At 44.8% G+C, this 23,809-nt stretch overlaps 1 protein-coding gene across 1 annotated transcript; it reads left to right on the forward strand.

Moving 5' to 3' along the window:
- The first annotated feature begins 1,960 nt into the window (after nucleotides 1-1,960).
- Nucleotides 1,961-23,731, forward strand: cntnap1 (contactin associated protein 1). Its single transcript, XM_030376029.1, has 24 exons — nucleotides 1,961-2,021; nucleotides 6,372-6,473; nucleotides 6,811-7,004; nucleotides 7,594-7,747; nucleotides 7,904-8,107; nucleotides 8,407-8,591; nucleotides 9,017-9,166; nucleotides 9,340-9,601; nucleotides 10,064-10,213; nucleotides 11,034-11,208; nucleotides 11,606-11,712; nucleotides 11,983-12,105; nucleotides 12,579-12,782; nucleotides 13,070-13,226; nucleotides 13,322-13,449; nucleotides 13,536-13,709; nucleotides 14,208-14,426; nucleotides 14,636-14,875; nucleotides 15,238-15,477; nucleotides 15,969-16,096; nucleotides 16,298-16,391; nucleotides 16,639-16,869; nucleotides 16,995-17,039; nucleotides 20,327-23,731. The coding sequence occupies exons 1-24, from the start codon at nucleotides 1,961-1,963 to the stop codon at nucleotides 20,524-20,526; spliced, it is 3,927 nt and encodes a 1,308-aa protein (XP_030231889.1). The 3' UTR covers nucleotides 20,527-23,731.
- The last annotated feature ends 78 nt before the right edge of the window (nucleotides 23,732-23,809 follow it).

A 23,809-nucleotide genomic window follows, 5' to 3' on the forward strand; every position in this document is an offset into this window, starting at 1 on the left:
TGTTCTAATCAGTATGTAGGTTTTTATTACTACTATTATTAGTAAGAATTGTGTTGATGAAAGTTGACTATTGTATGGCTAATATTCAGTGTAGTATATAGTAGTTTAGCGTGTTATCATATTTTGCTTAATTTATGCATCACAGTGTTCAGGATTTGTTTTGCAGTCGAAGACAATTGTTGTATTAACATTAATTTCAATTCTTCCATTCCTTAGGATTTAACTTAAGACAAAAGTATCTTCCAGTGTTTGTCATTATACTGATGGTACATAAGCAAAAAACGTCCAATTGCTTTTTTGCATAGTTGTTATTTTCCAAACAATTGAAAATACAACAAATGACCTTCTTAAAACCTGATTCTCCCTGTTCTCTCTCTGTGTGTGCTTATCTTCATTCCCTATTTAAATCAGGTTGCTTTGAGTCCACCAGGGCTGAGGATCCAATGCTGTGCTTTTGATATGTGTGGGAAATGCAATAGCCTGCAGCTTACCCATTGACAATCTGATTTGATTGAAAACAGGCTAAACCCACACTGGACTTTCAATCGCCGGCTTCATCCCCAACAAACATTGGCCTCCAATAAACCCGCTTCTTAATCCCAAAGCATGTTTTCTATTTTCGAGCCAGTGTGGCACTCGTGGACATAAATCCTCCCAGCTTCTGTGCCACCCTGCCCCCCTACCCAGCTTGTGTGTGCGTGCGTGTGTGCATGTGTGTGTGTGTGTGTGTGAGTGTGCGTATTCAGGCTGTTGGTGTGTGTGTGTGTGTGTTGGGGGGTCGCCGGTCGGGGGTTACGTGTATGTTAATGAATATGAGTGTGTGTTAATGTGTGTACGTGTGTTTGTGGGTTTCCGTATGTTTGTGGTTTAGGTGTGTGCAAGGCATGTGTCTGCGTGTGTGTGTGTGTGTGTAGTTGTGTGCACCCATTTGTGTGTGTGTTAATGTGTGTGTGTGTGTGTGTGTGTGTGTGTGTGTGTGTGTGTGTGTGTGTGTGTGTGTGTGTGTGTGTGTGTGTGTGAGTGTGCGTGTGTGTGTGTGTGTGTGTGCATGTGTGTGTGTGTGTGTGTGTGTGTGTGTGTGTGTGTGGGGGGGGGGGTCAGAGAACACAGGACAGCTGGTATCTTTATCCCTTAACGTGTCCCACCAACCTTACTTGTCCCAGTTGTCCGCATGAACGTTGTAAATGTGGTGGACCTACAGGGTCAAGGTCAGCAGACTTGTTGGTCTGCCCTGAATCCCTTGCTCTGCACTCCTCATATTGTGCTGATATGGATACTGCCTGAAAGGGAAATGGAACAGACCTGCATCACTCGTGGAGGAGACCAAAACACTTTGAGTATTTATTCAGCCAGCACAGTGCGCCACTGACCAGCGAGGGAACTGTGTCATAGATCAAGAAGAAATGAGCCACAGCAGTAGTGTCGGAGTTGGACTAACTCTAATTTGGGGGTAAATACCCTGATTTACAATTCAAAGAAGAATCAACCTCAAAATCCTGTTTTAAGGGTCCCTCAACTTGGAGCTGATACTGTTTAATTTTCGGCAACCTTCAGACTGAAAGTTTTTTTTCTCCTCGTCCTCTGCACCAAAAATCCAGAATTCCGTTGGAGCGACCGCAACTTCAACTGCGACGCTTAATCGCGCCGGACACACAAATCCACAACATGTTACATTGGAAAATGCGGATACAAGTCAATGTAACTCCTTGATGGGAAGCATTTAAAATAGTATATATCAGTGCGCGCTCTCGGCCAAGCGCAGCATCAGCGCCAGCAACTGATGCGCGTGCACGCTCCGGCAGAGTCTGCTGCCCGTGATCCCGGGAAGAGGAGTTGGAACTGCGCGAGTTAAAGTTGGGGAGAGGGCGGTAAAGAATGCTGTCCTTTCCGGTGAAGAGAGAATAATCTACAAACCCAAATTACTAATCCTATTGCGGAGAAACGTTGCCCAAAGTGAAGGATGATTTGCAAAATATTACGCATAACTCTTTTATTTTTGGGGTTTCAACATTGCTCATCACGTAAGTCCTGTGAAACAACCATTACTAATTTCTTATTTTTTCAATCTGCTAAAATCTTAACGCGTTTTACGTAAGGCCTGTGAAATGATCAAGTTATGTATAACAATGAGGTATATCAAAGACGAATAAATACGAAGTAGGATATAGGCTACCCTTGAGCAGTATACTAAATCTCTGATTACTGGAATCCTAAAAGGGCAGCAATGCACACCTTATGAAAATCAAATGATCTGTCAATAAAGGGTGTTTGGAAGATGAGGAATCGCTGATAACGCGTTTTTCTGCATCGAATTGTTTTACGAAAGTACAGTGAAAGTGTGGAGGCTCGGATGTGTCGGTCCTGCAGTGGATGCGCGGCATGATACCCCCGCGCAGCTCTGTCTGCATTGCAGTGCTTTTGCAGCACGCAAGTTTCTCCATCATATGTGTCTGTGTTCAACTCTGTCTTTCGGAATCAAGGCATGCCTATTTATCTGAGAGACTTGTGAGCTGCCGCTTACAGAATTCCAGTCTCTATATCGCAAATGCGAAACGGAATTCCGTATTGTAACGCACTGATTGAGATGCGCCGTGACCGTCCGCTGCAGCCGCGTGCGGGACCACCCCATTGCAGTACTTTTGGAGCTACATCACCTGTCCAAAAAAAAGCATAGGCATAGGCCTACCTATTGAGGTACAGACGTCACAGTAGATACGGTGCATGATGCCATTTTGGGGATTTTAAGCTATAATAATTAATCAGGTGCATATTTTAAGATGCATTTTTGAACTGCCCTATTCGTTTTCATACAATTAGCGCCTAAACGACCTTGTCAGAACGACCCCAATATAATTTATAGATGATCAATCATGTTACATGTTCATGTTACCACCATGCCATGCCGTGACTCAGTGGTTTATTAGAAGGTGCGACTGGCTTCACGTGCAGCGTCATGGCATGAAGGAGGCGTCAGCACACATGCTTCTGCTATGCGTGTAGGGACACCGTGGATAATGTGGGCACCTGTTCAAGGTCATAGGTCAACACCATCAGTATTTTTTTCATTGCTGGGGGAACCGTTATGGATGTTTAATAGGAGGAGAGATCATGTTGTTGTTGCATGTTGCATTCTTGTGGTGAGATGCTTATTGTGTGCTAGCACAAGGCAGGGTAACCAGCGCTATGCATGAGAGGTATGCTAAATTTGAGGTTTTTTTCACGTGATGACGTGGTACCAAACTGAATCGTGATGTGCTTGTGGCAGGTGTGTTATAACGGCTTTGCCATGTGTGACTGCTGATAACTATCATAATTATATCCAATCCAAATCCAACATCAAATAATTGGATGCTGCAATCAAACTATAGAGGCCTATTGGTCCATAGTATCACAGAAACTATGACGGCAGCCTTGTCTTTGGGGGCTGTGTTCTGTGAATACAGGTCAAACTGTTAATCCGTCTGCAGTACTTCACAGAGAACCTCTGACAGATTAAAATGGTGCTTAGAATCCCAGACCTCATTGTCCCCAGCCAGGGTGGGGCTGAGCAGTGGTGGCATAATGTGTGTGTGTGTGTGTGGGGGGGGGGTATATGTGTGTGTGTGTGTCTGTGGGTGTGTGTGTGTGTGTGTGTGTGTGTGTGTGTGTCTGCGGGTAAGTGTGAGTGTGCATGTGTGTGTGTGCGTGTACGCAGATTTTTCTGTTCATTTGCTCCAAATTGTCGTCCAGGGAAAAAGGGAGTATGGTACAATGACCCGGCGCAGAATAAACTTTGCTATTCTATTTTTGGACCTGCGCGACATGCTGATGATTTATATTCACACAGAGACACAGCCTGACATGCCTCAGTATATCCTCAATCGTTCTTCACCTTGGTCTATTTTTTGGGCTATTCTTCAGCCTGCCTCAGCCCCATATAAAAAGAACCCCCCGCCCCCCCTACCCCCCAGACACACACACCCCCTGCGCCCCACCCACCCCCTGCTGTGCGTCCTTCCTCATGAATCATTCAGCGAAATCTTTCGCCCCAACCTTGCTCTTTTCCCTGGTATAATATCACAGCTCTGGTCATTGATAACACTCTGTGCCGCTGCCTTCCATCCATTACTCAGGCAGGTCTGTGAGATGTCCGATGTCAGCTGTGTAAAGAGGGTGGCCGTGCTCGAGGCAGGCACACTGGCCTGGGAGCAGATGCTCTCTGCATATGAAACCAGGGGCGATGTCGTCTGCCAGCAGCGCTACAGCAGGGTATGGCAGGCTTGCAGCTACCACGGGGTAGACTGATGACTCAGCAGCAAGACCGGTGCCTACTGCACTCCCAGCAACCGCGTCACGCTGTAATAACACCCTGGCAGCCCTCTTAACGTTAAAGCCAGGAATACATCACCCCCTGAAGCAGGAGGGAAGACGCAAGGAGAGAGAAGGGGGAGGGAGTAGGGAGAACGAGAGAGAGAGAGAGAGAGAGAGAGAGAGAGAGAGAGAGAGAGAGAGAGAGAGAGAGAGAGAGAGAGAGAGAGAGAGAGAGAGAGAGAGAGAGAGAGAGAGAGAGAGAGAGAGGGCGAGAGAATAGGAGAGAGCAAGAGAGGAAAGCGAGAGAGAGGAGACAGAGAGAGAAGAACTAAGAGTAGCTAATGTAGTTACTGAGATGTGACAACGCCCAACTGGATCTGCAGAAATGAGAGGATAAATAAACGTAAAGAAAAGGTGGTGGTGCGTGTGTGAGTGTGCGTGTGTGTGTGTGTGTTTGTGTGTGTGCGTGTGTGCGTGTCTGTAATGAGATCATACATTAAAGAAATACAAAGTGGGTGGTTCTGTGAGAAATCAAAGAGAGAGAGAGAGAGAGAGAGAGAGAGAGAGAGAGAGAGAGAGAGAGAGAGAGAGAGAGAGAGAGAGAGAGAAAAGGAAGTAAGGAGAATGGAAGTAAAAATAAAAGATAGAAGAGTACCAGATGATTCGAGGAGGGATGGAGGAGGGGGTGGGGGTTGGAGGATGTGTTGCCAGGAGGAGAGCAGAGGAGTCTGCTGGCCTGGGTTAACCCCGCTATGACGAAGCTCTTTTTTTCCTGATTTCACATTCCTCTTGTAATGCAGAGCCACCTCCTGAAGGAAGCGAGGCGTGTCGCGAGTCCAAAGGGACTGCGCACAAATCAACCGTGTAATCAGCGAGACACGTTTCTTTCAGAGCCTTTCAGAATATCCCCGGCATCCATCGCTAGGAGTGATGCATCACAGATTCTGAATTGATTCTGCCCCGTGCTGAAGGGCACGAAATCTGTTTCGGTCAAATGTTTAAACTTGTTTACTCGTCGTAACATATTATCAGAGCGAGAGAGAGAGTCACCGAGAGAGCGAATGATTCTCTGTCAAGGTTGCATCTCCATGGCTCAGCATATTTTCTTTCCACCCACCACCTCCCCTTTTCAGCCATTGTCCTTGTAAAATGGCCAAAACTGATACAGCATATACCTGTGCTCCGCGGGCTCCTTCACGTAGAAATACCACCTTTAACATTGACTTGATCTTGGACCTCGTCTCCAGCGCATGGTGCATGCTAATCCCACTACCGAACAGTGTCCTCTTCCTTATGCTGTGTGACCTCAGTGTTTGTAAGAGTAGGAAATACAACACCGAAACTCCCAGAGGATTACCTTGATGCAAGGAAGAGAGTTCAATGTAGATGTAGCTCTCGTTTGGATGCTATTAGTTTCTAACAATAACATCATTTTGGATATTGACATCTGTACCCTCAACGACGGTAAATCTGACAGGAGTGATGGCCAATCCTGTGACTGACTGGCCAGCGGCCATCACTCATCCTCATCACACAATCGGGTTGCTCACCAATCACTAAGGCTCTGTCACTGCAGCCCATTTAGAATAATTATTCACTAATACAACACTCATGCATGCAGAAGGTTCAATTATAAACGTCCAAGCACAGGCATGCATCTTCATAACCTACGGATGTGAATGGGTGGTGCTGTTTTCCTATAGGGAACGTGTCGGCTATGGCGACTTTGGCGCCATAGCCGACACGTTTTACTTTATATCACCATCTATGATGTCTTTATCAGCGTTATGCGCTCAGAAATAAAAGGCTTGTCCAGTTGGAGGAAGTCCTCCTATTTGGCATCTCAGTGTGGAAGTTAATGGAATATAAAGTGGAAGTGCGTCCTGGAAGGGAAACGTTTTCCAAATGGGCCACTTAGCATGGCTCAAACAATAAACTGATGAGTCATTACAATATACATAATACCATCCTGCTCCTTCGATAGGGTGCCTTGTTGTTGTAATGATGTAAGAAAAATTTGCATGTAAGAAAAAAAACTCTTCCCCTTCCCCTCCCTCTCCTTTTGTCATTGTTTCTTCAAGGTGAATGTGTTGATCCACTGGTCTCTGGGCTCTATGCCTCCTCCTTCCTTGCCTCCTCCAGATACAACTTCCTCTACTCTGCCAACTTTGCCAAACTCTATGGTAAGACTTGAATTTATCTGACACAATGAAACTTTGAATAACAACGTTTACCAGTTCACAGTATTTCCTTATACGTGCTAAGGGGCATGACTACAGGGCTCTTTTCTGTCTTTTTTGGATTAATTCCACCCCTACTAAATCTAAATGTGTTTAAATAAATATAATAGGGTTTATTTTGTGGTGTATTATAAACAAGTCTGGGTGTAGACTGGTGCCCTTCCTCTGTGTTATTCTGTGCCTCTCCTGACTCACCCCTACTAAATTAGCCTGGAATCGACACTGTCCAGACACAGGTGTACACTCTCTTCTTTCATCTGCCCGGCTCTCTTTCCTGCAGGAAGCAGCGGTTGGTCCCCGTCCCCCGGGGACCGACAGCCCTGGCTGCAGGTGGACCTGGGCAGGAAGTACCGGCTGGTGGCCGTCGCCACCCAGGGCACCTTCAACTCCTACGACTGGGTTAGCAAGTACACCCTGCTTTATGGGGACCGGCCTGACTCCTGGACCCCATATGTCATGAAAGGGGGGAATTCGGTAGGTGTTATGGATGGGGGGGGGGGGACTGAATGGTTGTTGTCGGAATAGTATGGAGGGAAAAGCCCCTCACACACCTCAACTAAATCCTATTGAGATGTTAGGGTCCACAGCCCATTATGCAAAAATAGATTGTGTAATTATCTTAACTGTCGAAAAGGACCGGAACTGCCGCAGAGATGAGTGGATATATTGACGTTTAGAACAGACTGTGCAATCCTCTTTATTGGTTCATCATCTCCAGCCATTTCATAAGGTGTTACACCCCCACCACTACAGGGATCCACAGACTCATTAGTTCTCTCTACCCTCTCTCTCTCTCTCTCTCTCTCTCTCTCTCTCTCTCTCTCTTTCTCTCTCTCTCTCTCTCTCTCTCTCTCTCTCTCTCTCTCTCTCTCTCTCTCTCTCTCTCTCTCTCTCTCTCTCTCTCCCTCCCTCCCTCCCTCCCTCCCTCCCTCCCTCCCTCCCTCCCTCCCTCCCTCTCTCTCTCTCTCTCTCTCTCTCTCTCTCTCTCTCTCTCTCTCTCTCTCTCTCTCTCTCTCTCTCTCTCTCTCTCTCTCTCTCTCTCTCTGACCTTCACACTATCCAGACAATGCCAGGAAACTGGAACTACCATCAGGTGAAGAGGAACGTCTTCCACTATGCCTTCACCGCTAAACACGTCCGCCTGCTGCCTCTGGCGTGGAACACTGAGAACGGAGGGAAGATTGGCGTTCGGCTGGAACTCTTCGGCTGCCCCTATGGTACAAAATATCCCAACCATGGGTCAGAGTCAGTCAAACCATCTTATGTTAAACCTTGTAAAACCCTTGATCTCATCCATTAAGGATTATATAAGACTTGCAATGTGTGTCTAGGACATACAGAGTAACCTACATATTTTCTCCCTGTGTGTTAAGACTCCTACGTGCTGCAGTACAATGGCGACGACACTTTGATCTACATGTACCCAGAGAAGAGGTCTCGCACACTAAGGGATCACTACGCCATTAACTTCAAGACCCTGGAGCAGGACGGGCTGCTGCTGCACAGCGAGGGAGTGCAGGGAGACGTGGTCACCCTGGAGCTCAAGCGAGGCCGTCTCTATCTGCACATCAGCCTAGGTAAGACACCAGACACATACACAGGAATCCCATTGTGGGAATGGTTGATAGGCAGACATTTTGAGATTTTCAGAATACAGCAATGAAAGTAATCCAAGACAGACATTAACTTATTCAGGGCTGAAATATAAAGAGATTGCCTTGTGGGGGGATAGACAACGCTGGGTAGACCTATTTATCGATTTCCGGAGCAACGCCCACAGCTATGATAATGGAAAAAGTTCCAGCTTCTGAGTGCTTTTTTGGTCCGGGAAACCCACGTGCTTCCGTCTGTCCTCGTCTGTACTGTGGTGTCTCAGGGAGCAGCATGGTGCACAAGGTCAACGGCCGGACCACGTTGACCGCCGGCAACATTCTGGATGACCAGCAGTGGCACTATGTCACCATCAAGCGCTACGGCCGACAGGTGAACTTCACCGTGGACAGCCAGACGGTGACGGCCATATGCAAAGGAGAGTTCAGCCACCTGGACCTGGACTCCCAGGTAATTCTTCACAGTGAAGGATGGGAAAGCTGATAGGCAGGGCCAGGGGCGCCGAAAAGGGGGGGTAAAGGAGACGGATTCTAGGGGCCCATGATGGAGGGGGGCCCAGAGAGGCCCCTAATGATGATGAAATTATAATACAGAAAAAATAATGACACTAAGTTTCATTCTTTTCATGCGGCCCAAAATCCCTAGCGGCGCCCCTGGGCAGGGCCGTGCACAGATTTATTTTGTTTGGGGGGGAACAAGGGCTCAGGGGCATGGGTGCACCGATGCACCCATACGGTAAACATTATCGTCTTGAAAGTCCATGGCTTTCTTGATTCATGGTTGCTGTTTAAAGACGTGAAGGCTCATTCATAGCCAAGATGCCATAAATAAGTGATGTTTTAAACACACAGGATTTAACCCCCCAGTCCTCTTAGTTGTATGTAGGTGGCGTGATAGAGAGCAACGTGCCCCACCTCCCCACCACGCCAAACTTCCGCGGCTGCCTGGAGAACGTCTTCATCAACGGGATCAATATTATCGACATGGCCAAGAGAGAGGAGCCGGAGATACGTATCCCCCGAAAGGTTGATGGAACCACCATCTTATCATCAATCACAATACATGATTGAAAGCTTGAAATAACCCGATAACCCGTTTACAAATAATCATCGTTCATGGCACCGTCTCAAGTTGTAAATCATAAAGTAATGTGTATTTCAATGTTTTTTCTCTTTTTTTACGTTTTGCTTTCCGTTAGAAAAAGATGCACTACCATTGTCGTGACATTCTGCTGAAGCCCATGACGTTCGCCGGACCCAACAACTACCTGCAGGTGCCCGGGTTCTTCCGGAAGCCCCGTATGTTCGTCAAGTTCAAGTTCCGCTCCTGGGACTACACGGGGCTGCTGATGTTCACCCGCTTCGCCGACGACCTCGGAGCTCTGGAGCTCGGTCTCAGTGAGGGACAAGTCAACGTCACCATATTCCAGCCTGGCAAAAAGAAACTGCAGTTTGCTGCAGGTGAACACACACACACAATCCCAGTGTGCCATAGAATTTACTATAATATAATGTTAAATATATTTATTCAGAGAGCCGATGGATGACTAGTCGTGCATGAGGTTAAACAACAAGACAATATTGTGGAGCATGCCTAATTTTAATTAATATGTCCGGGAGAATTTAGCGGCTGTGTGAAAATGTAGAAGTTTTTCATTATAAACTGAATTGACACACCTCAGATATAACAGTGGCAGAAAATCAAATTATAGGGAAACATCAGAAAATACAAATAGGACGTTCTCATTCAGAGAAGCCTTGTGATACAAGGTTATTTATTTGTACTTACTTGTGAATAAAACACTACTTCAACAATACTTGAATGTCAGAGGTTCAACTCTCTCATTTCTAGAATACAAAAATCTAAATAATTACGTGGTGTGAAACCAAATCGATTAAACCTACCGTTTTTCTTCTTGCTAGGCTACCGCCTGAACGACGGTTACTGGCATACAGTTGATCTGGCTGCCAGGGACAACCTTATGACCCTCACCATAGATGAGGAGGAGGGCTCTCCACTGAAGATCACCAACCCCTTCACCATACGCACCGGAGACCGCTACTTCTTTGGCGGTAAGTAAGCAACTAGCAAAAAAAAACATGGCTATCTCTTACTTGAGAGAAATAATAATAATACAATGATTATGCTTCATTTGTACAGCACTTTTCTAACCAAGAGTTCAAGTTACTGACAGAGAGAGAGAGATAGAAAATAATGCTATGCACAAAATATCACTACAACAACAAATAAATTAGCCCAAATACAGCCAATCATCTTAACATGCTTTTAAAAGCATGTATACAGTAATACACAACTTTAAAAGACTAGAAAGTTCCTGATATTACAAAACATTATATAAATAGGTGGGTTTTTGAGGGTGTCCACATCCAACGGTTGTGCATGGACATTTTATGCTTAAAGCTATGGAGGGCAATTTGCTGTTACCAGCCAGAGTAAGCTAGATTTGGAAAGTATCCAACCGTAAAAAATCCCAACCCTGCATTCAGGTCTCCCCCCAAAACCACTCCCTAAAAACACTTGACTAGCTCGCTAGCTTTAGCAGTGGCTCTGCCTGCCTCGTGGAAGACTCCGGTCAAGCGGAATGAGTGCACGGCCAGAGTGGGCCCAGGCAGAGGGCTAGGGAGGCAGACAGACACATGAGCCATCCAGACGGGTTTACGACAGGCCTGCGATATCCACAGATACCACTTTTTCTCTTCTTCTTCTCAGAGCATTTGTTTTATTTATTGCTGTCGGAATGTAAAGAGAATCTCAACAAATATGTAAACAATACATATATAATGTCGGAACATTTATATTATAATAAATTGCTCACTCTAGCTTTAACGATGAGGCGATGTTAAATTACCGTTTGTCTGTATATATTCTCAGGTTGTCCGAAAACAAACAACACCATACGGAAATGTGAGACCAAGCTGAACCACTTCCATGGCTGCATGCAACAGATCTACATTGACAACGAACAGCTTGACATTGACTTTATACTGCAGCGCCAGTGGGGGCGCTATGCTGAGCTGCTGCTAGGCACCTGTGGTATCACTGACAGGTATGGTGTCAGACAATATTATTTATTAGCACAGACAATACTAAATACTATTATTCACCGACTGTTGAGCTACTTTTTGCATCACCTTGTAGCAAAATATTATGATACAGGTACTTCTTCATCTATCCGTCTATTTGATTTAAGATTGATGTTTACCCCATTGATGTCTCTGCTGGCCTATTACTGATACTTGCAATACTATGCAAACCACAACAACATGTTGTTCAATATTTGAATAACACATTTTGTTTTCTATATTATTCAATCTTGTTGAACTTCAATTAATTAAAATAAATGTACTAAATATATTAAAAATAATAATAGAAATTAATGACCAATAGCATCACACAATTGTAGTAATGTAAGTGTCATCACCCTTTGATGATGTCATCTACAGATGCACGCCGAATCCATGTGAACACGAGGGCAGATGCATCCAGTCCTGGGACGACTTCATCTGCCTGTGTGAAAACACAGGCTACAAAGGAGAAGTTTGTCACATGTGTAAGTTACACCTGGTGCATGCATCAAGTGTAAGGTAGGCAGGGGATAGGTTAGACCAGTTGGTTTGTGTCTGATTTAACAACACCAATGCAGAGTATAGGAATCCCTTAGCAAGATACCCAAACCCTATGTTGGCCTATCTAAATATACTCACTGTATGTTGCTTAAGCGTCTGCTAAAGGATAATGTAGTAAATAGCTGTATGTTATGAAATGTTCACATTCATAACATACCCATTCGCTATAATAATCCTGCCTTTTGATTTGACAGCGGTGTACAAAGAGTCATGCGAGGCCTACAGACTCCAAGGGAAGTACTGGTCTGGGAACTATACCATCGATCCGGACCTCAGCGGTCCATTGAAACCATTTGAGGTGTACTGCAAAATGAAATGTAAGATCATCCAAAATGTGTGTGGTATCAAGAATGCTGCGGCTAAGTGACTGGAGCTCCAAACAAACATCCTACTGTCCTTTTTAATTGTTAAAAATAAAACAGAAATATTTAATGTTGTATAATTCAAAAATGAATACGATTTAGCAAATCAATCTATTTGATTTGTGTATTGATAGATTGGTTGATTACAATTTTTATTTTGAACATGCGAAAGAAAAACGTAATTGTCATACAGAAAATAATGATGCTACACAAAATAGAAAGCATAATTAGATATATAAATGATAAACACGTGTGGATTGCAATAACATGTTGGAAATGGAGTGGGAAGAAGAAAAAACGTATTTAATCCCACCCCTTCTCAGTAACTCATTGTAAATACGCTTCCTTAGTCATAAATATTATAATTATTAATATTTTCATTTATTATTGATGTATGACCTGCATCTGTCCTTCCATCGTCTCCGCAGCATATAAGGCTTGGACTGTGATCCTTCATGACCGTGTGGACGGCACCAAGGTGACTGGCAGTACTGTAGACCGACCATATGTAGGCAACGTTAACTACTGGAATGCTTCCTGGGATGAGGTCACTGCCCTGGCCAACACCTCCATGTACTGCGAGCAGTGGATCGACTACTCCTGCTACAAGTCCCGCCTGCTCAACACGCCCAGTGAGTGATTGGATTGGTCAGGTGTGCGGATAGACAGAGGCAGATGGAGCAATCAGGGAGGAGCATCTGCTGTGATAAAAAAAAAAAGATGATGGTAACATGACGTGACGGTTTGAAATGTCCTGCCTGACTACTACTTAAAGCACCAGACGACTAAAAGCAAACCAGACTAGACGTTTGTAGACAGTTTTTTATCAATAATTATTTATAATATTATTATTATTAGTAGTAGTATTAGTATTATCATATAATCTATAATGAGTCACCATTGTGCTTCCTCCTCCCAGATGGAAGGCCTTACGGCTACTGGATCGGTCGTAACAATGAGAGTCATTACTACTGGGGAGGAGCTTTCCGTGAGGTCCAAAAGTGCGGCTGTTCCATCAACCAGACCTGCACGGACCCCAAGTTCCACTGCAACTGTGATGCAGACTACAGACAATGGTAATACCAGGGGCTCACACCTCCGGACATTCTTACACACTTTCAATTATAAGCCAAGGTCAAGGTCTGATGTTTTTGTCATCGGGTGTTTCCAGGTACTCAGACAAGGGATATTTGGACTTCCGAGATCATCTGCCCGTACGGAGGGTTGTCATCGGCGACACTAACAGAACCAACTCGGAAGCGCAATACACTGTCGGACCCCTACGCTGCCATGGCGACAGTAAGTACAAACATTGATGAAAAAATAAAAAAACATTGATTTTCCAAAGTTCTTTTTTACCAACGCTGCCATGTGTCTCTTCGCAGGAAACATCTGGAACACCATATCCTTCGTCAAGCCCACCTACATCACATTCCCTACCTTCAAACCAGGCTCCAGCGCTGACATCTCCTTCCACTTCAAAACATACAGAGACAACTGTGTCTTCCTGGAGAACTCTGACGAGCAGCTCCGCAACTTCCTTCGCATAGAGCTCAACAGTGAGGGACGCCTTTTTTATTTGTGACGTTGACCCGATTCATAACCTGGCAGCCATCTTGTCTCTAAAAGATCACTTCCATCACCCAGAGTCAAGAGGGTGATGGAAGTGAATGCGGAATTCCGCATTTACTCCCAGCCATCTTTAGAGCCAAGATGGCTGCCAGGTTATGAGTTTAGAACAAAGATCGAACCAAGTTGCCCTCCAGGTAAATAAAGCCCATAGCTAAGAAGGCGGCATAGTGTTACTGCTGTAGGGCGTTTGACTCCCAGAATAATGGTACTTGGTTTCAATCCTAACTTTCAGCAGGCTAACCTAGAAGTTGATGCCTAACCCTCCCTACCCGCTCCTTAATGACATGTATCTGAATTTAGTCAAACTCGCTTTGGATAAAAGTGTCTGGAACCAATAACCGCATATTACAAAATGGAGTCCCTGAGTCCTATTGCCATCTTACCATCTCTGTTCTTCTTTCTTCTGCTTTCTTTCCCCCGGCCAGCGACCCAGAACCTGGCGTTTGTGTTCATGGTTGGGGACGGCATCCTCAACGTGACATTGAGGTCTCCCATGCCGCTCAACGACAACGAGTGGCACTTCGTCCAGGCCGAGATCAACGTGAAACTCGCTCGAATCAAAGTCGACTGGCAGCCGTGGGCGGTCAGGCGCTTCCCAGGCCAAACGTTTGTGACCATGGAGTTCTCACACCCAATTCTCGTGGGTAGGTCATTCACCCGTTTATTGCAAGCATGCCTTGGGGACTTTTGGATTTGAAAACCCGCTCAAGGTTTTTTGGGGATTCGTCCTCTCCCTCGTGAAATTGACCCAGAGCTTCCATGGTTCTTAATCACCTAGCAGCCAACTTGGTTCTACCTCAGTTTTAAACGCTTATTGCTAATAACGATAATCTGCTTGCTGTTCTTCACCCAGGCGCGGCCAACCGAACACTGAGGCCGTTCCTGGGCTGCATGCGAGGCTTACGGATGAACGGCGTGCCGCTAGACCTGGAGGGGAAGGTGAACGAAGAGCAGGGGATTCGCAGGAACTGCACGGGCGAGTGTCTGAATGCGACCATACCGTGTCGAAATAGCGGCCAGTGCATAGAGGGCTACGCGTCATACACTTGCGACTGCAACAACACGGCCTTCGATGGGTTCTATTGCCATAAAGGTAAGAATAGTTAATTGTCATTTTTATCTTTCTAATAATCAAAAAAATCGGACAAGCTAACAAGGTGCAATATTTCTAGTTCAATGGATGTGTCAAACTTGTCATCTGTTGTAAATATGCATAATTTCTATATCAGCCCCCGCTTATTCTATTCTATTATTATTTTTCTGTTTAATATAAAAGTAATAAATATAAAAATAATATAATACAATCAAATTGAGTTACCTTCAATTGGACGATTCAATCTAGTAATAAACAGGCGTCTTATGAGGCACTACCTTCACTTTGTGTCTGCGTGTGGATCAATTCACACGGCACACATCAACGAACCGTGACCCCCTCCCTCGCGTGCTTTCCCTCAGACATCGGCGCCTACTTCGAGATCGGCTCGTGGATGCGTTACAACATACGGAAGAAGCCCATCTCGGACGAGGCGGCGTGGGCCAACTGGATCGACCCCCACTTCGACAACTTCAGCCTGGGCTACAACGACACGGCGGACGACGTGGAGTTCAGCTTCAGCACCCTGCACACCCCCGCCGTGCTGCTCTACATCAGCTCCTTTGTGCAGGACTACATCGCCGTCATCCTCAAAACCGACGGTAGGGACGACACCGATCCCACGGGCGGAGGTGAAAGTAGCCCTGCTGAAGGACACGATCGATGACTGGAATGATAATGATCCACTCAGGAATAGTTCTTCCATTCATACTTCGGTATTCTCGGCAAATTTAACAGTTTAAAAAAGTAACGGGGCTCATATTATTTTACTACCAGTTGTTTTGCTGATTTGCCGTTGCAAGCCATTTCAAAATTGAACCATTAGTGACATCACAATTGGGAAGGTCCACCGAGATGTTTCATAGATAGATTTGAATAAGGGCAACCATAAGGGTCATGGTAGCTAACAGTCCACCTAACTGAGTGGTGGTGTACCTACAACCTTCCCGTTGGTACGGTCCACTGTTGAGTTGATCTGCTATGATCCCTCCGTGGGTTTGGTTGCCCCTGTTTGAATAGGTATCCGAATAGTGGCTCTTTAACTGTGATTGCTGAGTGTAGGTGTACACTGTACTGCTCTTTCAACCCCCAGGAAGCGTGGATCTGAGGTACAGGCTCGGCCTGATCACCCATAAATATCAGCTGACTCACAGGAACCTTGCGGATGGATACCCCCACTATATTAACATAACCAGACACAACAGGACCATCAAGTCTCAGGTACCTGACAACAACACTGTCACGTCAAACAGTGTAAAGTCGGTTTCAATGCCTACGTTTTTTCCATATAGAAATAGACATCACACCACTTCAAAGTAGTGTCAATTATGATACACAATAACCCTAACCCTAACCCCACAACATTAATTCATTGCTGTGTTGACCATATAGAAAATAATGAGGTGTTTTCAACAACTACAGGTGGATTACATGGAGCCAATTGTGGAGAAGATAACCCTGGTAGAAGATGCTCGATTTGATTCTCCAAAGTCCATGTTCCTGGGGAGGGTCATGGGTAAAACACACACACACGCACACACACACACACACACACACACACACACGTGCACACACACACACACACACACACACACACACACACACACACACACACACACACACACACACACACACACACACGCATACACACACACACACACACACGCATACACACACACACACACGCATACACACACACATCATACTGCATCGTGCCTATATTGAGCCAGTCTTTGACGGAGACCTATTTCCTGTTCCCTCAGAGATCGGCGACATCGACAAGGAGATCAAGCGGCACAACGCGCCCGGCTTCATTGGCTGCATTTCGGGGGTGCGCTACAATGTCTACGCCCCCCTCAAGGCTCTGTTCAGACCCAACGAGACGGACCCGCCGGTCACCACCCAGGGCTATGTCTCTGAGTCCGTCTGCGGGGCCTTCACTCCTGTCCATGGTTACGTTCCCTGGGAGGCCGACCCCTGGTTCGTTACCATCGGTAAGAAGACCCCGACCCCCCCCCCCCCCCCCCCCCCCCCCCCCCCCCTCCGCAGATTAGTATACAAAGATAAATTATGAGCCAAAATAAACTAATCTTCTCTGTTTCCACATTTTGTCTTTCAGAATACCTCTACATTCACGATGACATGGGATTGTTTTGGATAGCAGGTATTTCCATACCACTATTCTTGGAGTGAAAAACCTTAAATAACCATAATATATCCACTACACACATACCAAATATGTGGCCAGGAAAATATAAAACCGTGCATAAATATATATCGCAAAGTCAGCTAATAAATGAGTGTTTGACATCTCTGGATTTTAGGAGGGTGGTCTGAATCCCCTGGGGGAAAGATTTAGACTTAGTGGAGATAACACGTGATCTAGGTTTCTTCAAGGGCAATTCAATGTGCCCAATATGCCTTCATCAATGTTCCTGGTGAAGTCAGCCCACTCCGATAATGTAATGCAGTCCCAGATAAAGCTTCTCTCTCTCTCTCTCTCTCTCTCTCTCTCTCTCTCTCTCTCTCTCTCTCTCTACCATTCTCGTCCGTTTTCTGTCTCAGAGAACCATCCACTCTATAACTTTAATTTATGACCTCATTACACACACACACACACACACACACACACACACACACACACACACACACACACACACACACACACACACACACACACACACACACACACACACAAACACACCACTGCACTTCCTTTTTTGCGCGTTGTCACATCTCAAGAACTACATTAGCTACTCTTTGTTCTTCTGTCTCTTCTCCTCTCTCTCTCTTTCCTCTCTCTTACCCCCTCCCCCTCTCTCTGTCCCTACCTTCTCTCACTCTCTACCAAAAGCAGCTATTGAATATTCCTATTTTCTCCCAAATCCTCTTAACCTCGGTGGTGCCTCGCGCCGGCAGCAGGCAGCAGGCAGCGCACGGTTCTGTCTACTACAGATTGATGTGGAAGTGGAAGAACCAGAGAAGTCGGAGAACCCGACGAAGTCCTTCGTGATTCATTATATCGTCTGGACGTGCACACAGCTTTTGGCCGTGATAATATGTATTATTTGATATAGATATCTATGTATTATATGATATTATTTAGATATAGAGCTCCAGGACTGTAACGCAAGTGTTGTACACTTCCTTGTTATTTGGATAACCGTTCTGCTGTTGGTGTGATGGCGCATAACACGTCGGACTCTCATCTATGGTATTTCTACAACTAGACCCGTAGTGGGGGTTATCTCAGCCATGGTTGAGAATGAATTGGGGGAAAGGAACTTTGGCTTTGACTCCCTGAAGTCATGAACCACGACATGGAGGAGAAAGGGATTGTTGACCACGGTCGTCTCCCGCCGGAGCCTCGCTGCCGATGGACCACCGCCTCGGCTTCAGGATGCGGTGATTAGCGCTGACCGCTGCCGAGGCGGTGATTAGCGCTGACCGCTGCCGAGGCGGCGGGAAGCAGGGCTCAAGCGGGATACATTCGCGGCCAACAATCCCTTTCTCCTCCATGTCATGGTTCATGTAGCCTACTTCAGGGAGTCAAAGCCAAAGTTCCTTTCCCCCAATTCATTCTCAACCATGGCTGAGATAACCCCCACTACGAGTCTCGTTGTAGAAATACCAGAGACGAGAGTCCGACGTGTTATGCGCCATCACACCAACAGCAGAACGGTTATCCAAATAACAAGGAAGTGTACAACACTTGCGTTACAGTCCTGGAGCTCTGCTCTATATCTAAATAATATCATATAATACATAGATATCTATATCAAATAATACATATTATCACGGCCAAAAGCTGTGTCCGCGTCCAGACGATATAATGAATCACAAAGGACTTCGTCGGGTTCTCCGACGTCTCTGGTTCTTCCACTTCCACATCAATCTGAAGTAGACGCGGTCGTTTGAGATTCATAATAACCTATCGTCTGGAGGCTCACACAGCTTTTGGCCGTGATAATATATATTATATATTATATGATATAGATATCTATGTATAATATGGGTTTCTAAGAGCCATTGCGATACATCCACCGTAAACAGAGCGCATGGTACTGTCAGTGGCTACAAGCTGCTCAGGGCCACACCCCCACCCCCCTCCTTGACCTGCCTTGACACGCCCACCGTATACAGAGCGCATGGTAGTGGCTACAAGCTGCTCAGGGCCACACCCCCACCCCCCTCCTTGACCTGCCTTGACACGCCCACCGAAACAGCGCGTTTGGGGGAAGCTCAATGTGCGACTGTTTCGGAGTGACTGTAACTCTGCACCACGGCTGAATTTCGGGGACGTCTTTGAATACTGTGTTTGTGGCCCACTAATACCTATATTAAAGCATCATAAAATAGAATGGCATGGGATCTTTAAGCTTCTAAGCCGAAGAGTTTTTGCCACTTGACAGTTCCAATGTGTGCAGACATATTGAATAGGTCTTTGCCGGACGCAATTATTTTACTTTATTTAGTTAAAAAGACATTATTAACCTTTTAATCCTTTTGATTTATGCCACAGCTGCTGGCTGTAGGCTGTGCAGCTAGAAATGTACATTTTAATAAGATGCATGAATGAATGTAAGAAAGTATCTCTCATTTGTCAACACCAGTTCATGACTATTCGTATGCACCTTTCAGTTGCTTCAAAGAGGATCAGAAGTACTTTCATATTTTTATCTATTCACATCCCAGAGGACTTCAGAAGCTCATTAGTTATGGATGGTTGGTAATGGAAAGGTCATGGAAGATAGACTACATCACAATAGCACAGATGCAGAAATAAATAAGTAGAAATCCCGCGTTATGTGTGAGAGAATGGAGGGCCTGACTAGATAATATTTCCCAGCTATCTGTTTACCACAGCCCGGTCTGAGTCTCTTAATAACAGATAAGCTCTATGAGGGTCTGCAGGTGTTATGTTATTATGGTAATGCAGGAACATCAGAGTCATAGGAGGATTACGATAATTTCCTGAAAATACTGATAATGACATGGGTGTTAGGCCTGGCCGCAGATCAAACTCTGGTCGGCCAATATTATGTTTTATAAACAGGATGATATTGGCTTCCTGCATGCTATGTATAGTGCATTTAGGTTAACGGTAGCTAGTATGGGTCATACAGTACTGTACTGTGTATTCCTCAAGTCATCTCGTGGACTTTAATTAGACAATCTCTCAAGAAAAGCACTGCATTCCCAAAATTGATCAGATAACAAACACACACACACACACACACACACACACACACACACACACACACACACACACACACACACACACACACACACACACACACACACACACACACACACACACACACACACACACACACACACACACACACACAACAATGTGCAGCAATGGGATTCAAGGGATTACAATGGCTACAGTCTATGGATGATCTAATTCCCGTCATCCCTCATATCTCTGCCCTCCCTCACCCACAGTCGTCGTCCTGCTGGCGCTGGTGCTGCTGTTGGGGGGGCTGTACAGTATCTACATCTACCTGTACCAGCAGAAGGGCAGCTACCTGACCAACGAGCCCAAACACCTGGATTCGCCCGGTAGCTCACGCCCGCTGACAGACACCCTGCGTAAGGAGAAGCGCAACCTGCCGCAGATCGGCGAGGAGTTCCGGAGCGACTAGCCAACCGTAGCTCATAGTGGCTATCAGGGGCGGCTAGGTTATTTGTTCCTCTTGTTTTCTTCGGATGGCGGAAATACTTAATACTATAATCACAACCACAACCACAAATACTTTTTTTTATATATATAATCCCTTCAGATTTTCTTTCATATTTTTTGTTATCAGTTTATTTATAGTTGGTTTGTTTGCGTTCCTCTCCCCAGGGAATTTCTGAAGCGTCGGTGCTCTGTATTATAGGATATTGAGTTGGATCTAGGTTTGCCCACTATATTTTTGTGAAACCCTATATTATGTGAGTAGCCAACCAGTCTCACACTGTATCGCAGGGTGAAAATCGAAGTGCCTCGTCAGAGCAAGCTTGATCAAAAGTGACCCACGGTAACATCTCGCAATCTGAAAAAAAGATCTTTCATCAGATCAGTTTTAAAATCCCTCAGTTGTACATCTTTATTTTTTGAGGTGGATCAGAAATATTTAATCTGCCAGAAAATCCGGAATAAGTATTTGAAACCCATGATTTATTGTATGCTATACCTTTCAATGGTATTGATTTGTATCACATAACTCTCTTTCTCATGACATCAGTGGCTATATCTTGAGAGCTGATGTGACATAGAAAAAATTATAACAAGCAAAGATAAAAGTAAACTCAGCATACATCAGTTAAACGCTCCTCCTCCTTGCTCTTGACTCCCGAGAACCGAGAGTGTCCAGAAAAGCATGGAGCCTTTGTGACGCAAACCTTTGAGATGATATAACGACAGAAAAAACTACAAAAACAATAACCAACACACCGTGAAATGGTATCGCTCGAGCTTGTTGTTTAATTACAGCCTTTAGCATTGTATCCATACGGCGATAAGACATGCCGTTGTGTTTTTCAGAAATGACATGGTCTCTAGAAAGAGAGCGGCTTTTGCGCAGTAGGCCTACATGCTCTATGTGTGTGCTCAGAGCTCAAATGCTCAAATGCTCAAAGAACCTGGGAGTCATCAATCAATGATTATGGACATAAGGCAGGAACACTGGAAACATGGGATCATCTAAAGAGGATTTGAAGAATTGTTGGTGGTAGGAGCTGCATTACGACAGGTATAACCGGACAGGTACTCGATATAAAGGCTCTGCGCGTCTGTTTTCTTGAAGCACGGCATGGTGCTGCTCTAACCCAATCTGGCTTGGCAGAACTTTCCCAACACCGGTCTCTGATTGCATAATCAAAGGGGAACTATCTTTAGTCTTGTCAATCATAATGCCCCCAGCCAACCCCGTCCCGGTACAGAGCTCCTTTGTAATACGAGAATAAAATAAATGTGTCAACCGTAACAACATGCACGAACACACACACACACACACACACACACACACACACACACACACACACACACACACACACACACACACACACACACACACACACACACACACACACACACACACACACACACACATACGCACGTACACACACGGACACCTAGACAGGGACCACACGAGTTTAGTACTTCTCACCACACTGCTAGAGTATTTTTGCATAATGTGTAGGACAGTAGTATTGTACTGTTTTATTGCTGCTCTCTCGTCAGCTCCCTTCATTTGGGAGAGAATATTAAAAAAAAGTAGACGTATATCTCTCTCCAGTTCAATATCGTTCTTCCAATCGGACGGAAAAAGGTTATTGGAATCTTTCAGTGTGAAATGTAGCCTAGGGCAACCTTTACTTAGCTCCATGCTAACGCACCCATAGTTAAGAACTCAGATGACTGTATTTGTATTTGGCATTCATTAGCTATGGATAATCTACCGCATGATGGCTGCACTTTTTCTATTCCATGCAATGACATCGGCTTCTTTCAAGTTCACATAATCCCGAGTCAATAGCAGTTACGATCCAATACATATGTATGTGAATATATGAACGCACACGAGTGTCGTTTAAAAAAAAAGGATGATTATCAACTTTTTCTATTGCTTTAATTTTTTTTATGGAGCGGATCAGCTTTGAGGATCAGCAGGAGAGATAGGTTTGAATGTAAACGCTGCAACTGTAATGGCAAGGCAAGTCCCTGCAGTACAACCCTAGTTTTTCTGGTCTCCCTGATGTGTGTTCAGCACTGGAAGTTAAAGGACCCCTGTCATGCATCCGGATGGACACTCCCGTTTGTGATGTCACAAATGAGGGTCCTTTAAATTGCAACATATGCATCGTAGCTTTTCATTATGCTCAGGTTAATAGATACAATAGTACCGGATTTACCGCAACACTGATATGCTCCTGACCTCGGCGATCGTTTCCATTGTAGAAAGACGGTGCTGTGCATAGCTGTTAAAGATTGTAAACTAATGTGAAACACACATAAATAAAAAGGCAGGAAATAATAATCGATGAAAAAATGTACAGATTTGGGGCTTTTTTTCTAAGCTATATTTTTAACAGAGTATTGTAATTGAGTCAAATGAGAGAGGAAGGAAGAAAACAGAATGATTTGTTACATGTCTGATCAATTTCAAGATTGTTTTTGCTTTTCAGTTTCACATGTTATATATTTTCAATTGATGGATATCACAATTTACACAGTGAACACTTTTGGTTTGCTTTTGTTAACCTGTTTATGTGTATTAGAGAACTGCACGCACACATTGATATTCATTTGAAAAAAATACATATGCATTCGTCTACGATAGTAGTATCACTGCAATGCCATTGTTTTGAGTTGATTGTGGTCCTTGTAGCGTGTGTACGTTTGACTATATGGATATATAGCGTGCAATTTCTGTTACTGCGTAGCCTACCAAGATCTGCCGACTAGAAATGACAGTGTTTGTTCACAGAGAGGAGTGTGCTGATGAGAGATTTGCGTTTTTCAAGTGTAAACTTCAGCTAAGATTCCTTATGGTGGGAAAACTGGAAGGCTAGCAATAAGCCGTTAGCTAAAGAGCGGTCGGCTAGTTAAATAAAGGTAAAGCCTTCCTAGACTGGAGGGTATCATCAAACAAGCTACTAGAACAAGCTACTCTTATCACTAATGACAGTGGTGTTGTGATTCAACTCAACTATATTAACTTTTATTTTATTGATTCATTTAAAGAGGGGGAGGTGCGGTTCTGCTCGGTTGGTTTGGTTTTGTGATGTCACTGTAAATGACCATTACTGTGTAAATTAAGGCAAAACCAAACTGTCACCACAATAAAAAAAGCTTAAAAGAAATTACATTTGTTTTCAATATTTATTATCTATTCTGTATGCATATAGCGTCAACAAAAAACGAAATAAAACAAATTATAG

The sequence above is a fragment of the Gadus morhua genome, chromosome 2 (assembly GCF_902167405.1).
Source record: "Gadus morhua chromosome 2, gadMor3.0, whole genome shotgun sequence".
Taxonomy (NCBI): domain Eukaryota; kingdom Metazoa; phylum Chordata; class Actinopteri; order Gadiformes; family Gadidae; genus Gadus; species Gadus morhua.

Excerpts from the sequence above, each read along its gene's own strand:
- cntnap1 (XM_030376029.1), top strand. The coding sequence starts at position 1,961 with ATGATTTGCAAAATATTACGCATAACTCTTTTATTTTTGGGGTTTCAA. Across the intron at positions 11,713-11,982 it reads AGGAGAAGTTTGTCACATGT|CGGTGTACAAAGAGTCATGC; the intron begins GTAAGTTACACC and ends TTGATTTGACAG. Across the intron at positions 16,097-16,297 it reads ACAGGACCATCAAGTCTCAG|GTGGATTACATGGAGCCAAT; the intron begins GTACCTGACAAC and ends CAACAACTACAG.